Source organism: Thamnophis elegans, chromosome 2, assembly GCF_009769535.1.
Source record: "Thamnophis elegans isolate rThaEle1 chromosome 2, rThaEle1.pri, whole genome shotgun sequence".
Lineage (NCBI taxonomy): Eukaryota > Metazoa > Chordata > Lepidosauria > Squamata > Colubridae > Thamnophis > Thamnophis elegans.
Window position 1 is genome coordinate 144294123 of NC_045542.1, and position 15654 is coordinate 144309776.

General features: G+C 44.0%; 1 protein-coding gene across 1 annotated transcript in view; it reads right to left on the reverse strand.

Annotated features, from left to right (window-relative positions):
• IL17RC (interleukin 17 receptor C) overlaps positions 1–12514 on the reverse strand; it is a 41015-nt gene extending 28501 nt beyond the window's left edge. Inside the window, exons 1-5 of the mRNA XM_032212275.1 lie at positions 12100–12514; positions 6403–6421; positions 5000–5161; positions 2158–2220; positions 1965–2071 (exon numbers count right to left, since the gene is read on the reverse strand). Of these exons, the coding sequence (XP_032068166.1) occupies positions 1965–2071; positions 2158–2220; positions 5000–5161; positions 6403–6421; positions 12100–12192 (444 nt within the window). The 5' untranslated portion in view covers positions 12193–12514. The remainder of the gene's footprint in view (positions 1–1964; positions 2072–2157; positions 2221–4999; positions 5162–6402; positions 6422–12099) is intronic.
• Between the last annotated feature and the right edge of the window lie 3140 nt (positions 12515–15654).

Genomic DNA, 15654 nt, shown 5'->3' on the forward strand with positions numbered 1-15654 from the left:
AGCGACTAATTAGCCCTAAAGCGCGCCGACAAAAGCGCACCGACAGAAGCGCGCTGTAACGTAACCCTAAACCTAACCCTAAACCTAACCCTAAACCTAACCCTAAACCTAACCCTAAACCTAACCCTAAACCTAACCCTAAACCTAACCCTAAACCTAAACCTAACTGTAAATCTTATCTTAAATTAAATCGCGCTTCTGTCGGCGCGCTGTTGTCGGCGCGCTTTTGACATCGCGGTTTTAGCGCCGCGGTGTTGTCGGCGCGCTTATGACGTTCGCGCTTTTGACGGGTCATGGTTAAGAGGGGCTCAGGTTTGGCGTTACTGTGCTGCAGGAAGCAGTACATGCCTGATCTCCTCCAGAATCCTTGAAGCCTTAGCTTGTTGTTTCCAGGAAAATGAGGTCAGTCTTGCAAACATAGTTGACTAGCAACGAACTAGTGTTGAGACTCTTCACAAGTGGTTGTGGTTGCTTTCACTTATCAGGAGCTCTACTTTGCAGAATAGCAAAACCCAAATCTCTTGGTTGGTAACATCTCTCCGCTAATCAAGATAACAATAGCAATAGCCCTTAGATTTATATACCGCTTCACAGAGCTTTATAGCCTTCTCTAAGCAGTTTACAGAATCAGCGTATTGCCCCAGACACACTGGGGTCCTCATTTTACTAACCTTGGAAGGATGGAAGGCTGAGTCAACCTTAAGCCTGGTGAGAAACGAACCGCTGGCTGTCGGCAGAATTAGCCTACAATACCGCATTCTAACCACAGCACCTACCTGGCTCTGAGTTTCCATGTGTCCTGAATGTTGACTTTGAATCCCACAACTTTTTTGGGGGGGGTTCTAACAAACTTTCTGTGATGCTCTGACCCTTGGGCCTCCCCCTGACTACTCTTTTGCCTTCTACTTCAGACTTGGAAACTTTGGTGGATTTGATTAAGACTAGCTTCCTTGACTTTGGGAAATTCTCTCCAGTGTATGTATATGTGTATGGTGGTAACAACATTCCTGCCATTTGGACAGGTATAGTAAATAACCAACAATAAAATTTGTGTTATCTGCCTGCTATGTTTCTGTATGTTTGGCCTAGGACAAGACACCCTTCCAGAGAAGGGCTGGGAATGAATACAATAATAAATAACTAGATCAGTGATGATGAATGTATGACATGTCTGTCAAAAGAGCCACACCATGATGTTTTGGGTGACATGCCAAATTCACCAACTCCCAACAACAAGTATTTTTGAAAGCCAGACTCCAAAAAGGAATTTGCTTCACTTTTTTTTCTTTTGTAACTATTTGACATTCCTTTATACAATATATCGCACCATTCATGACTGGACTGCATTTTTTACAAAGAACAAATAAACATGTAAATAATTGCTTGTATTTTGTGGTGGGAGACAAAAATGACCCACAGCAAAATCAAGTTAGGACTTTCCGAACTTTTGACACACCTAGCCCCAAAGGCTCACCGTCACTGACCTAGATCTTTCTATCTCTAGGAGAGGGGCAGGGGTGGGCTGCTGGGGATTCGCACAAGTTCGGCCGATCCTCTAGCTAGGATTCTGTCCTGTTTGGCAAACCCTCAAATGCCACCACTGGCTGGCCATGCCCACCCCTCCCTGCCCTCCCAGGAGTCTCCATGTGGCCCGTTCGTCATGCCAGGTAAGCACAGGGCCTACATGGATGCTCAGGGAGGTTGAAGAACGGGCCTACCAGAAGTTCTGGAAGTCCAGAAATGGGCCTGTTTCCGGCCTCCAGAGGAAGCAGTTTTCACCCTCTTGGAGTCTCGAGGAAAGCCTGGGAAGAGCGAAACACCCCCATCTCCCTGTGGTGCAAGAAGCTGAATAGGCCACACTCACCATAGTCACACCCACCCGCAACCAGGCAGAGAATCCATTGCTGAAATTTTTCAATCCCACCCCTGGAGAGAGGATGCCTCTAAGAATCTGGGGGTCTTACCAAGGAAGTATTCTGACTTTCCCAATCGTAGGGAAGCCAAACCTCCACTTCAACACAGCGAGAAGAATGTGTCTTGGCCATGAGCAAAATGTGCGTCCGTGGGATTTCTGGAGACAGAAAGAGAGCAGGATCAAAAGCAAAATAAGGACAGTTTCGGGCAACAAGGAGCTGCAGTCAGGAAGCCCCTACTCACTTTTAGGCTGCTCTCTGATCTTGTTAGCTACGCCATCTTGATTTGCACCCAACGCAGGTGGCTCTGGAAATAAACAAAAGGAATGAGGCCTTGCTGATTGGAATGCATCTATTTTGCCAAAGATAACATGTGGAGCAATATGGTGAAACCACAGACTCAGCGTCCTTGGTTGCAACAGTCCACATGTTTAGAGCAGCTTATGCTATCTGTGTAATGAGTTCTCATACAGATGTTACAAATCAAAGTTTGCAAAGACAATCTTTCAAATCCAATGGATATTTGTGAATAAGAGATTCCCCCGCCCCCTTCCTCCCAGCTGGTCTATTAATTTTTCCACCCCATATTACATAGGGCTAAAAGAATGCAAAATGCAGAACAAAAGATTTATAGTTCGCAATTATTTCCTTTTCCTTTTTTGAAACACACTAACTTGTTCTTCTGATAGTTGGTTGTGGTTTGAGGTGGCTGTTGATTTTGGGGGTGGGAAACCGAAATAAGGAAGAAGAGACCTAATGGCAGAGAGACTTAGCAAGTTGGGCAAGGATGAGTTTTTAGCTGCCTTGACAGCAAGAGGAGAGCTCTTTACTGCTTTGTGAAGATTGGGAGGGCCACATGTAGCCATCCTGAACTTCATTTTGCTGGCAGAGGCACCATGGGCCAGTCCTTTGCTGTTTCCAGGGCGGCCCTGTGGACCAAATCTGGCCCACGAGCCTTGAGTTTGACACCCCTGCACTACAATGTTCATCGTTGCTTGTTACAAAGTTAAATTGGGGAAGGCTGCTATGGAGGGTATTGGCCTGGGTTCAATTCCAAGTGGGGAAAAAAGACACTGGAAACATGGAGGCTGCTTGGAAAGATGGTTTAATGGTGGACAGGATCACATGGCTTCAGCTCCTGAACAGAAAAGAGGGATCACATGCCTCCAGATGTTGGGTGACGAAGAAAAAGAGAAGAGATGCTGAAAGTTCCTGGTTTTATGCCCTCTCTGACCTTTGATTTTGAGCTTGTAATTCTGATTGGTTGTCAGACTCCCGTGGAGGCCATGCAGGAGCAACTCTGTAGGCTGGGAGTCCATGTTTGGTTCAGCATTGCTTCTTCCCAGGTGCCCTGTGGTGAGATGGGTAAAGGGCTAATACTATCAGGCCTTAATCCCATCACTCTGGAGCTGAAGTGGGAGATGTTTGTTATGTAGAATAGACCGGCCCAGGCTTTTTTAGTGGCCGATTGACAAAGGGAGGGAGGGTATTAAGAGTGAGTCTGCTTCCTGCCTAAAAACATGTTTCTCCATTCCTGATCCAGGGAAATATAATATTCTGCCTTTTCAATATTTCCCAGGATGTTTCATTTTTCTAGGAGAGGGGTGGGTTTTAAGTTCCTACAGGATATAAGGAGATGTCAACTCAGATTCATTGGCCTGTAACACCCTTTCTTAACTCAATGCCCTACCAAGTGTCTCAGAACTGAAATCTCCAGAACTTCCATCCAATACAGGCATGGAGTGGGCTACTTAGTCTTCATATCCCAGTAGCCTTGAAAGTGCCACTGGGGAAAACCTGATCATGTAGCCCAGTACTGGTGGCACTGGCTGGAACCTAAGGAGGAGGCCTTTTCTAGCCTGATCACCTAGGAGGAATTTTAAGGAAGATAAAACTGGCATTTCCTACCTGCAATTGATGTGCTACAATCAGGTATCATCCATCCCTCTAAGACAGTGGTTCCCAAACTTGGCAACTTTAAGACTTGTGGACTTCAACTCCCAGAGTTCTCCAGCCAGAAGAGCTAGCTGGAGAATCCTGGGAGTTGAAGTCCACAAGTCTTAAAGTTGCCAAGTTTGGGAACCACTGCTCTAAGATGCTAACCTCATGAACTAGTCTGAGAACTGAAGCCTGGTGTCAGGCATGCCTCCTTCAATATCCAAGAAAGAAAAACCTCGACTCCATGTTAATAGGGATAAAGTACTTTTACTAGATATGAAGTGAAAGCAGCAAAGAGGAAAGCAAGATCTGAGCCAGAAAGGCGAGAACATGTACATATCTAACGTTTACCCAGCACCCTCCCCCCAATTCCCCAACACAGTATCCAATCTGCAACTCTCTAAGGCAGTGTTTCTCAACCTTGGCAACTTGAAGATGTCCGGACTTCAACTCCCAGAATTCCCCAGCCAGCATTCGCTGGCTGGGGAATTCTGGGAGTTGAAGTCCGGACATCTTCAAGTTGCCAAGGTTGAGAAACACTGCTCTAAGGTGTCATATGGGGTGCATCTTCAAACAGCCTCGTCAAGTTGGTATGTGAGACAGTTGGCCTTAACCAAGTCCAAACATCAGCCACCAGCATGCGCAGAAGATGGTGAGAACAAGACTCCTCCAGTACAATATTATTCCCTTCCCCAATACCATGCCCTCCCCCCATTCCTATGGCAGCCAATAGTAAGCAAGTAACCAAAACAGAGGCTGACACCTGGCACCTGGTTGAGACCCACTGCCCTAGACCAATATAAAGGCAGCATCAGGGGTGAGTTCCGGCTTCTTTTACTGCTGGTTTGCTCAGGGATGCACTTTTGGGCGCGCATGCACGCTTTGGGAGCACACACGTATGCACAGTAGTCAAAAAATTGCTTCTGTGAATGCGCAGAAGCAAAAAAACAAGATGGCGGTGCCTACGATAGAACCGGTTGGGGTGTGTGGGTGGCTGAGTTATTACCTACTCAGCCGAACTGGTAGGAACCCACCTCTGGGCAGCATCAAGAAACCAAGTTCTTGGGCCACTCCCATCTCCAGGATCCAAGGCTAGCAGCTGACACAAATACACTTCCAAGAACCGATGCTTGGCTCATCTCCCTTACCCAGCAATCCAAGAGTTAATGTCACTTGCACGCAGGGAATGCAATCTCCTTCCTCCGGGCACCAAAGGGTGTTCCTTGAGTTCATCTGAATCAGCCCCAGGATGGGATCTAGTTCTGGATCTGATTCGGCTTCACCAGGCATGCATAGAACATCTGTCTTTTCTGAAATCAAGGTTGGGACGGAGAGAGAAAGTGAATGGGGGCAGCAGAGGAAGCCCCCTTACCCAACCTAACTATACTTTGCAGACTGAAGAGTGGGGGATGGGGGTTTCAGCCAAGGTTGCTTTCCACATGGTTACAATGCAGGGGTGGGCTGCTGGAGGTTTGCAGGGGTTTGGGAGACCCTCTAGCTAAGATTCTGTGCAGTTTGGAGAACCCCCAAATCCCACTCCAGGCTGGCCCCGCCCTTCCCAGGAGTCCCCATGCGGCCCATTTTGGATGCAGGTAAGTGGCTTGGGGAGGGCGTAAAACAGGCCTACCAGAAACTTGGGAAGTCCGGAAATGGGCCTCCAGAGTCTGGGGTGCAGGAGGTTGACTAGGCCATGCCCACCATGGTCACATCTACCCAGCAACCGGGCGGAGAATCTTTTGCTAAATTTTGTGAAGGCCACCCCTGGAACTTGCAAGATAATGTTATGCAGAAGAGGAGGAACATTCTCAAACATTGGAGCCGAGGGTAGCGGTGGAACCCCAAGAATTTAAGAGGTACCTCCGAATGGCATTTATCTGATATGCCCGCCCTCCCCCACCCATTTTCCCTCTCATTCTCCAACATGTTTTATTTGTGTGATGAGGAGGCACTACGTATTACTGGCATGCAATCACAAGGTATAATCTATATTCTCCCTTCGGGTATGCACTCGCACGAGAAAAAGAGAAATTGCTTGATCATCATGATAAAATGCAAGCAGCCCATTCTTAAGAGCTTAATTAATCCTGTCTGACTAGTTTCCAGAGAGGCCAGAGAGGTTGCTATCATGAACTCTGAGGAACCACACGAAACTGAGAAATCAGTTTTCGTCTCTGTTGATTTGGGATGAGCTTGGCCTTGCTAAAATGCCAAGAAAGGAAGAAAATCAGGCCCCACCCAATATCATTATTGATATGACGGGGGTATCCAACCTTGGGCACTTGAAGACCCCGTGGACTTCAACTCCCAGAATTCTCCAGCCAGCATGCTGGCTGGGGAATTCTGGGAGTTGAAGTCCACGGGGGTCTTCAAGTGCGCAAGGTTGGATACCCCTGCAATATGGTGTTTTTAACTTACATGGCACCATAATTCTCTCCATTCTTGGCCAGCATGACTAAGATGAGGAATGTTTGTCTGCCACAACTATAATGCACTAATTCGAGGGAAAATGAACTTTCACACACACACATACAATAACAGAACATGTACTTACTTAGCCGACAGCCCAGGCCCTGCAAAAGGACAGAGGAAGGAGCAGGTTCAATGACCGGGATAGATAAACATATTCAAAATAAACCCTTTTTCCCAGCTCCCATTGCACAATATAGCCAGCCAGGCTAAGGTTAAATCAACAGATTGACTTTACTGATTTACTATCAACGATTTTTAAAAAAATAAGGAAAAGAATTGGTTGCACTAGGGAAGGTGGATAAAATCATCTAGTCCAGCTGAGATTATCCTTACAACCCTCCAGCATTTGGCTTGCCTGGGCTGAATCGAGTGAAGAAGATTTGTCTATATAAAATATAGCTAAAATGGTTTTTTTTTAATTTTCATTTTCCTACAAGTAACTGCAGGTATATCATTACATTTAACCAGCACTATTTTGTGTTGTCCAATATTATATCAGTTCCTCTTACCATCAACCCACGACAACTGTCATTTGCTCTTCTGCTTTCCACATACCAAATTATACCCTATCCACCGCCATCCTGCTTCCTCTCCCTCCCTCTTCCTCTCTCCCTCCTTTCTTCCCTCAACCATCCCTCTCTTCTTCCCCTTCCTCTCTCCTTCTCCTCTCTTCTCTTTCCACTCCTTCTCTCTCTCCTACTCTTTTGAGCCGAGGTGGCACAGTGGTTAGGGTGCAGTACTGCAGGCCACTTCAGCTGACTGTTATCTGCAGTTCAGCGGTTCTAATCTCACCGGCTCAAGGTTGACTCAGCCTTCCAACCTTCCAAGGTGGGTGAAATGAGGACCCAGACTGTGGGGGCGATATGCTGACTCTGTAAACGGCTTAGAGAGGGCTGAAAGCCCTATGAAGCAGTATGTAAGTCTAACTGCTATTGCTATTGCTATTGCTATTTTCCTCCCTTCTGCTTCCCTCTCTTCCTCCTCTTCTTTCCCTTTCTCTCTTCCACTCTCTCCACTTAGCTTGCATAGCGTATTTTAGCTTCTGAGCAAATTCCATTTAATATTGATGGTATTAATAATTACATTCCAATAAACATCTTTCATATTAGTAATTTTAACGTATATCCTCCTTTTAAAGGTATACATATATAGCAATTCCATTGTTATTCCCCCCACTCCCCCAAAGCATATTTTTTGTGGGCCGGGTTCAAGTTTCCAGCTATTCTCATAATAATATTACATAGTTATACATCATTACACGCCCCAGATTTTTAAATCTCTTTTTGTGGTCTCAATTATTTTCCCTCATTAGGAATTTTTTTATCCCATATATTTTCTCATTTGATACTTATCCTTATCTATAACCAAATGTTCATTTCTTATTCATCTATTGATGTCTATCAAATAATATACTATCTCATTTAAATATGTTAGTAGCTAACTTATTACAAATGAGAAATTTTAAAATATTTTAATAAAGTATTATGGGGCTGCATTACTTGCTTTCCAGAGCCACATGCAGTCCCTGGGCTGCCGGTGGGACACACCTCCTAAAGCCATTTGTGTAAAATAACATTTGAGTAAAATTTGGCAACATCAGATGCAATGTCTGTCAAAAGCGTTTTAGCTTTTTAGGGAGGGAAGCAAGGAGGGAAGGAAGGAGGGAGGGAAGGAGAGAAGGAGAAAAGAAAGGAGGGAAGGAAGGAGGGAAGGAAGGAGAGAAGGAGAGGAGGGAAGGAAGGAGGGAATGTAGGAGAGAAGGAAGGGGGGAAGGAAGGAGGAAAGGAAGGGGGAAAGGAAGGAGAGAAGGAGAAAAGAAAGGAGGGAAGGAAGGAAGGAGGGAAGGAAGGAGGGAAGGAGGGAAGGGAAAGGAGGGAGGGAGGGAAGGAAGGAGGGAAGGAAGGAAGGGGAGTAGGAGGGAAGAAACGAGGGAAGGAAAGAGGGAGGGAGGGAAGAAGAAGTAGGACCGTTGTAAGATAAGATGGATCTATGGGATGTTAAGAAAGCAATCTTCAAGTATATTGTCAACTGTAGGGAAAAATTGTTATAAATACATATTATTAATAACAGTTATGAGATCATATAATTGTGAAAGTATATATGAAATTGATAAAATATTATATATATATATATATATATATATATATATATATATATATATATATATATATGTTTTTTAATTGTGCTGATATATATATATATATATATATATATATATATATATATATATATATATATATATATATATATATATATAAAACAAAAACAAAACAAAAAAAAGCAAATGAGCGAGGAGACAAAAATTTCTTAGTCTCTCTTGTAGAAACAGTTAGTCCTTGATTTCTTTAGTGACTGTTCAAAATTATAAGGGCATTGAAAAAAAGCAATGGCCGGGTGATCAGAATTCAGGTGCTTGGCAACTAGCATGTATTTATGACAGTTGCAGCATCCTGGGGTCATGTGATCAGCATTTAAAATCAATCAGAATAGAGCTGGAAGGGACCTTGGAGGTCATCTAGCCAGAGGGTTGTCCAATCTCTTCTTAAAAGCCTCCAGTGATGGAGCACCCACAACTTCTGAGGGCAAAACTGTCCCACTGGTTAATTGTCCTCACTGTTAAGAAGTTTCTCCTTAATTCCAGGTTGCTTCTCTCCTTGATTAGTTTCCATCCATTGTTTCTTGTCCTGCCAAGTCAATGGGGGAAGCCAAATTCTCTTAACCACTGCATGACTCATTTAACAACTGCAGTGATTCATGCAACAACCAGAGTCTTTTTTAAGACTTCAAAAATGTCGTAAAATTGGGATTACTCACTTAACAAATGCATTGCTCAGAACGGAAATTCGGGTCCCAATTGAGGTTGTAAATCACGGAGTACTTGTAATCCATGTTTCCTACTGGAAGTACCTCCTAAGCATATTAATCTGAATGGAAGAATGGCATTTATTCTATTTGCCATTATCCAATCCATTTGCTGACGTGATGGGAGATTTGGGGAACCAAGCTGAAAAATTCAAAGTGTGTCTTTGCTTACTGCCACTTAGCTGAATATAAGAGCATTTGGAACGAGTTTCAGGTTTGTTTGTTTTTTATATAACAATTGAGAGTTGAGTAAATATATTATTGGCTGTGCTGCAGCATATGTCAAAATTCAGCAAACAAATGTTTTTTTTAAACATTAAATCAAGGAGTACTGGTACTCCTTGATTTATAACCATTCATTTGGTGAACAGTTCAAAGTTAGAGGACACTGAAAAAAGTGACTTAAACAACCCTCGCCTTACACCTTTGCAATAACTCGCAGCAGTGAGATCTCTAATAACGCACAGTGATGTAATATGCTGGATGTTACCCAACCAGCAATTCAGAAATGCCATTTTTTTTTCAGTTTATTCTGTTCCATTTCCCTCTCAATTCTGTCTTTCATCTTGCCATTGCAAATAATTTGTATTTCCAGAAAGTGTTGCTATGGAAGTCCTTTCCACCCACCCCTACCTTAACTTTTCCAAACCTCGGGGTTTTTCTAGAACGCTGATGTCACTTTGAGGAAATTGGAGGAGCTGTTTTGAATAAAGGTTCAGGAATGTCTTGTAATTAAGTTAAAAACTCTTCTAGTTTTTCATATCTGGTAATTAATATTCATTAGAATCTCCTTCTATCTTTCTGCTCCTGAAGGAATGGAATTGGGGAATAGTCCTATTTTGCCACTCATTACAAAGCAAAGCCGCTTTGAGTAGCCATGTGTGAATAGGCGGCAATTTAAATTTCCTAAAACAAACAAACAAAAAAACAAACAAAGCAGGAAAAGACTTATCTCATGTGAAAGATTTTTAAGAAAGGCTGTTTCTCCTCAACAACTTTCTACCCAGTGGTGGGTTTCAAAATTTTTTAGAACCTCTTCTGTAGGTGTGGCCTACTTTGTGGGAGTGGCTTGCCGGCCACGTGACCGGGTAGGAGTGGTTTGCTGGCCATGTGACTGTGTGGGAGTGGCTTGCGGCCATGTTACCAGATGGGAATGGCTTGCCAGCCATGTGACTGGGTGGGCATGGGCAACTTGTAAAATGTGGTGAAACTCACTTAACAACGCTCCTGCTTAGCAACCAAAATGTTGGCTCAGAAACTCTGGCATTTGAAGCACGCAAGTCTTAAAGCTGTCAAGTTACAAGACCCTAACCCTTTAGAAAAAAAACCCAGGGGTGTTCAAACTTGACAGTTTTAAGACTTGTTGACTTCAACTCCCAGAATTCCTCCTCTCGCTCTTCATCTTGATGATGTGCGGACAGGCAGGAGGAGGGAGCTGGAACCGGTTCTAAATGGCACTGTAGATTTGTGGAACCTCTTCTATAGAAATTAGTTAGAACTGACAGGAACCCACCCCTGCTTCTACCTAATCCTATTGAAAGAAATCCTCTACTCACAATAGAATCCCTTATGCCACCAGGCTTGAAATTTTGGGCTTGGACAATCTGGAACTGTGCCGCCTGTGGTCTGATCTAAGCACAGAACACAAAACTGTTTACTACGTCTTACCTGTCAATGACTACTTCAGCTTCAACCACAACAATACACGGGCCAACAATAGATACACACTCGAGGTAAACCGCTCCAAACTCGGTTGCAGAAAATATGACTTTAGCAACAGAGTCAGCACCTGGAATGTTCTATCTGACTCCATTGTTAACTTCCTCAAACCCCCACAGCTTCAACCTTAAGCTGTCTACCATGGACCTCACCCCATTCCTCAGAGGTCCGTAAAGGGCTGGGCATAAGCACACCAGCATGCCTACCATTCCTGTCCTACTGTACCGATTTATTTGTATTCATTTCTTTCACTCATGTCCATGTTTATATTTATACCTGCTATCTTGTACATGTTCGACAAACTAATAAATTAAATAAATGAAATGAAATGATCTTTGTGTCTAGTGGCTACATTCCTGAAGCACCTTCACACTTATGGTGATGATAGCTCATTTGTAGTTGGTTTACTTTATTGTCATTGCACCTCATACAATGAGATTAAATGCCATCTTTAGTGGACATTATACATATAAAGAAACACATTCTTCACATTCTATAATTGAAAACCCCTGATATTGCATTAATATTGCACTATACAGTAGAATTCCATATAGTTACTGCCTTGGGATAGAAGCTGTTTTTCAGCCTATTTGTTCTTCTTTTTATTGTCCTGTACCGTCTGCCAGATGGTAATAATTAAAAAAAAAGGGTGCCCAGGATGAGATGGATCTTTAAGAATGTTTTGGACTTTTTTTAAGGCAGCGTGAGCTATAAAGCTCTTCCAAAGAGGGCAGCAGGCAACCAATGATCCTCTGGGCAATGACGTTAACCCTCTGGAGCATTGTCCTATCTGCCACTGTCCTTCAAATACGGATTTTGCCTTCATTAAATATTACAACATCACTGCAACACAGCTCCAATTTCACTCATTCTTCCTTGATATGCCTTATCTTGTTCCCAGGAAATAACTTGTCCAGCTTTATCCTGCTGTTTGCTGCATTAGTAATATATATTGCCAACCCAACCGTTAGATTATATTCCTAGCACAATGTTAACACGAGTATAAACATGCTTCTCAGCAGAGAATCCAGCTGTCAGAGGTCCCGATCAACCGCCAATGCCAATGTTAGTTTGCACCACAGCAATAGTGCAAAATACAAGTGGGCTAAGGAGAAAGGCAGGGAACAACAGATCCTAGAGATAATTTTGTCCAATTCTAAACTTCGCTGCCACCTCCCACTGCAAGACATTTACTTACCGGTGAGCAACTGACAGAGTTCAGTGACGTTGCAAGGGGGAAGCAGGCAGAAAGCAGGTGAGTTAGGAACAGCACCAAGGCAGGTAACTGCATCTCAGGTAGCCAAGCAATCGCTCTTCTTGTAACTCATTACCAGCATGATACAGAGTCAGACCCTGTGCCTCCCACTGCCCAACCTGCCTTTCCGCAGAGTAAGTTTAAATCCTGCCTTGGTACACTATTTCCCGGTTTCTTCTTCCAAAGGAATTGGGGTCTTCACAGTGTTTTCCAACCTTTGGAGTTAGGCTGACAAAGCCGGTGAAAGATCCAGTTAGCCAGAAAATCTCTTCACGGCCCGCAGAAGATCCAAAGAGCTGCCCAGTTCGGGATGATACTTCCTAGCTCGGTTTGCCAGATCTGACTTCGTAAATAAATATCCTCCCCTTTTTGCAATTACTACCAGGTTTACGTCACAGGACAATAAAGACCAAGAGGTGGAGCAAGAACTTCCCTTGGAATCCAAAGGACATGCCAAAGAACCTGGGCTGGGTGCCAGGGTGCCAGTAATGAGAGCCTAAAGCATTTCAGAGAAGACAGGAAACAAAATCACCGCCTGACTAAATCCAGCATTTTCCCTAATGCCACCAGAGCAAATCCAGATGTTATTCCTTTGGAAAGTTTCAGATTTCGAGCGGACCAAAAATGAAGTTTTTGGGCGTGGACCAAAACTGGCAACGTTTATGTGTCGGGGTTTTGTTTTAGTCCCAGTTTACTGAGCGAGTTGTCATGGTGGAAGGTCACACCACACACTAAGTCCACAAACAAAAGGAATCACACAGTGTGGCTTGAAACCTTCAGATTGAGGCCTACGTTAGCTTAGGAGAGGATCCCATTTTCATGACATTAAAAAGAAGGATAATATGCTGTTTTGGGCAATTCACTGTTGTAACTGCTATGCGTTTAAAGCAAAATAGAAGAAAGAAAATTGTGTTCTCAAATTTGGTAAGTAGCTAGGTATAAAAAGGTAAAAGGTTCCCCTCGCACATATGTGCTAGTCGTTCCCAACTCTAGAGGGTGATGCTCATCTCTGTTTCAATGACAAAGAGCCAGTCCTGTCCAAAGACATCTCTGTGGTCATGTGGCCAGCACGAGCAAACGTCGAAGGCGCACAGAATGCTGTTATCTTCCCACCACGGTTCCTATTTTTTCTACTTGCATTTTTTACCTGCTTTCAAACTGCTAGGTTGGCAGAAGCTGGGACAAGTAACAGGAGCTCCCTCTGTTATGCAGCGCTAGGGATTTGAACCGCTGAACTGCCGACCTTTCTGATCGACAAGCTTAGAGTCTTAGCCACTGAGCCACCATGGCCCTTAAGCAGCCTTGTGAAAAACAGTAAGTACTTTTACAAGATCAATATGCTTTTGTGGGTTTTTCACTGAAAATGAAAAACAAGTGAAAGGATGGATTGAATAATTGAAAAAGTCTGAACAAATTGCTGAAGGAATTTTTATAATATTAGTGAGGGTGAAGCAGTGGCGGGATTCAATTTTTTTTACTACTGGTCCTGTGGGTGTGGCTTTGTGAGTGAGGTGTGGCTTTGTGGGCATGGCAGGGGAAGGATACTGCAAAATCCCCATTCCCTCCCCACTCCTGGGGGAAGGTTACTGGGAAATCTCCATTCCTTCCCCACCCCACTAACCTGCTTTCCAACTCTATTCTCCTGTTCAGGGCAACAAAAGAAGATGAGCTGGGAGGCTTCAGGGGCAGGGCCAGCCTATTTGCCGGTTCTCCGAACTACTTAAAATTTCTGCTACCAGTTCTCCAGAACCTGTCAGAAGTAGCTGAATACCACCTCTGGGGTGGAGGGACTAAAAAGGTTGTTCCTAATTGTTAGAAAGGATTCAGAAGTTGCTGACTTCTCTTTTTCTATTTTTCTTTCTATTTTCTACTGTTTTGCTTTCTCCACTTTCTCTCTCTCTTTCTTTATTTTTCCTTATTTTCATGGTGCAGTTTTCCTTCATCTTTGTCTTTTGCCTACATAAAAAAATCTTAATACAAATTATATATTTTTTTAAAAAGAACAAACCCAAAGCAGCCATTTTGTGAGAGTGGCAAGACCTGAAGTGAATATTTCTAATGAATATTTCTAAAGGATTCTAAAGTCCTTTAGAATCAGAAGCTGCCAATTCCTGGTTTAAATTCAGTAGAAAGACCTACCCCGTGATCCTGTAGGTGTCAGCATTCCAAATATCATCCAAAATTAAATCAGAGTCCAAGGCAAAGCTTTCCTCAAAGTTCCAATTTATTGAGAGAGACATGTTGGTACATCTGTGGAAACCCGAATCTGAAAGCTTCCGGGGTTTCCCACCCAGTTGAAAGTTCATGATCTTGCCCCCCGACACCCACAAGTCCATCACATGGTCCAATCTTCCTCTGCCACGCTGGCATTTCCACCCATCTAGTTCCGGTCAGGTGCAGAGGTGCGGAGACAAAGAATGACTTTGGGCTTCTAGAAAGGAATGTTTTATTTTGACAACATTCTACTCCTTCCTATCTCCCCTCCCAATTCCCCACTAATGAAACAGCATAATAAAATAAGAGAGAATGTGGCAGGCCAAATATCCTAAAAGGAATATGACTGCAGGCCTGACAGTAGGACAGTGATTCTCAACCTTGGTGGCTTGAAGATGTGTGGATTTCAACTCCCAAAATTTCTCAGTCAGCGGTTGAAGTTCATACATGTTCAAGTTGCCATGGTTAAGACACATTGCTATAGCGCAGTGATGGCTAACCTTTCTTGGATCACGTGCCAAAAGCGGAGGGAGTGCAGGGGAGTCATGCGTGGGCGTGCCCACACCCATAATACTTTGCACATGACCCCAGCGCGCGTGCGTGCACGACCAGCACGACCTCCCGCTTTTGGCACACTTTTTCCACCCTCCCAAGGCTCCAGAGGCATTCTAGGAGTCTGGGAAGGGTGAATACAGCCTCCACCCCACCCCCCAGAGACCCTCCGGAGGCTTCAGAAACTTCCCTGAAGCCTCTGGAGCACGAAAAACCAGCCCTAAGGGCAAACCAGAAATTCAGGAACGAACTTTCAGTTTGCTCGTAGGGGCGTTTTTTGCCCTCTGGAGCCTCTGGGAGGCTTCCCTGAAGGCTCCGGAGGGCAAAAACTGCCTTAAAAGAAGGTCAAAGTCAGCTAGCCAGCGTACCCATGCACGTTGGAGCTGACAGGGCAATGCCTTGCGTGCCCTAACAAATGGCTACGTGTGCCATAGGTTTGCCATCATGGCTATAAGGCCTGGATTAGACTTGTAAGTCCTGGTTCTTGTGATAGAGTTTCATGGGGTACAAATTTGTAGACCTGGATTGACCTGCATTAATCGTTAGACAAATACCAGTAACCAGAAATTCCTTTCAGTTTAAAACTCAGACCTTGACATAGAACAACCTAACACACAAAAGGAGCCAGGAGACGACCAGCACTTATAGATAAGACATTCCAACATATCACACTTCCCTACCACTAACAGCGCTTGCTGTGGAAACTTTTATGCCAAATGCCCTTTGTTCTAT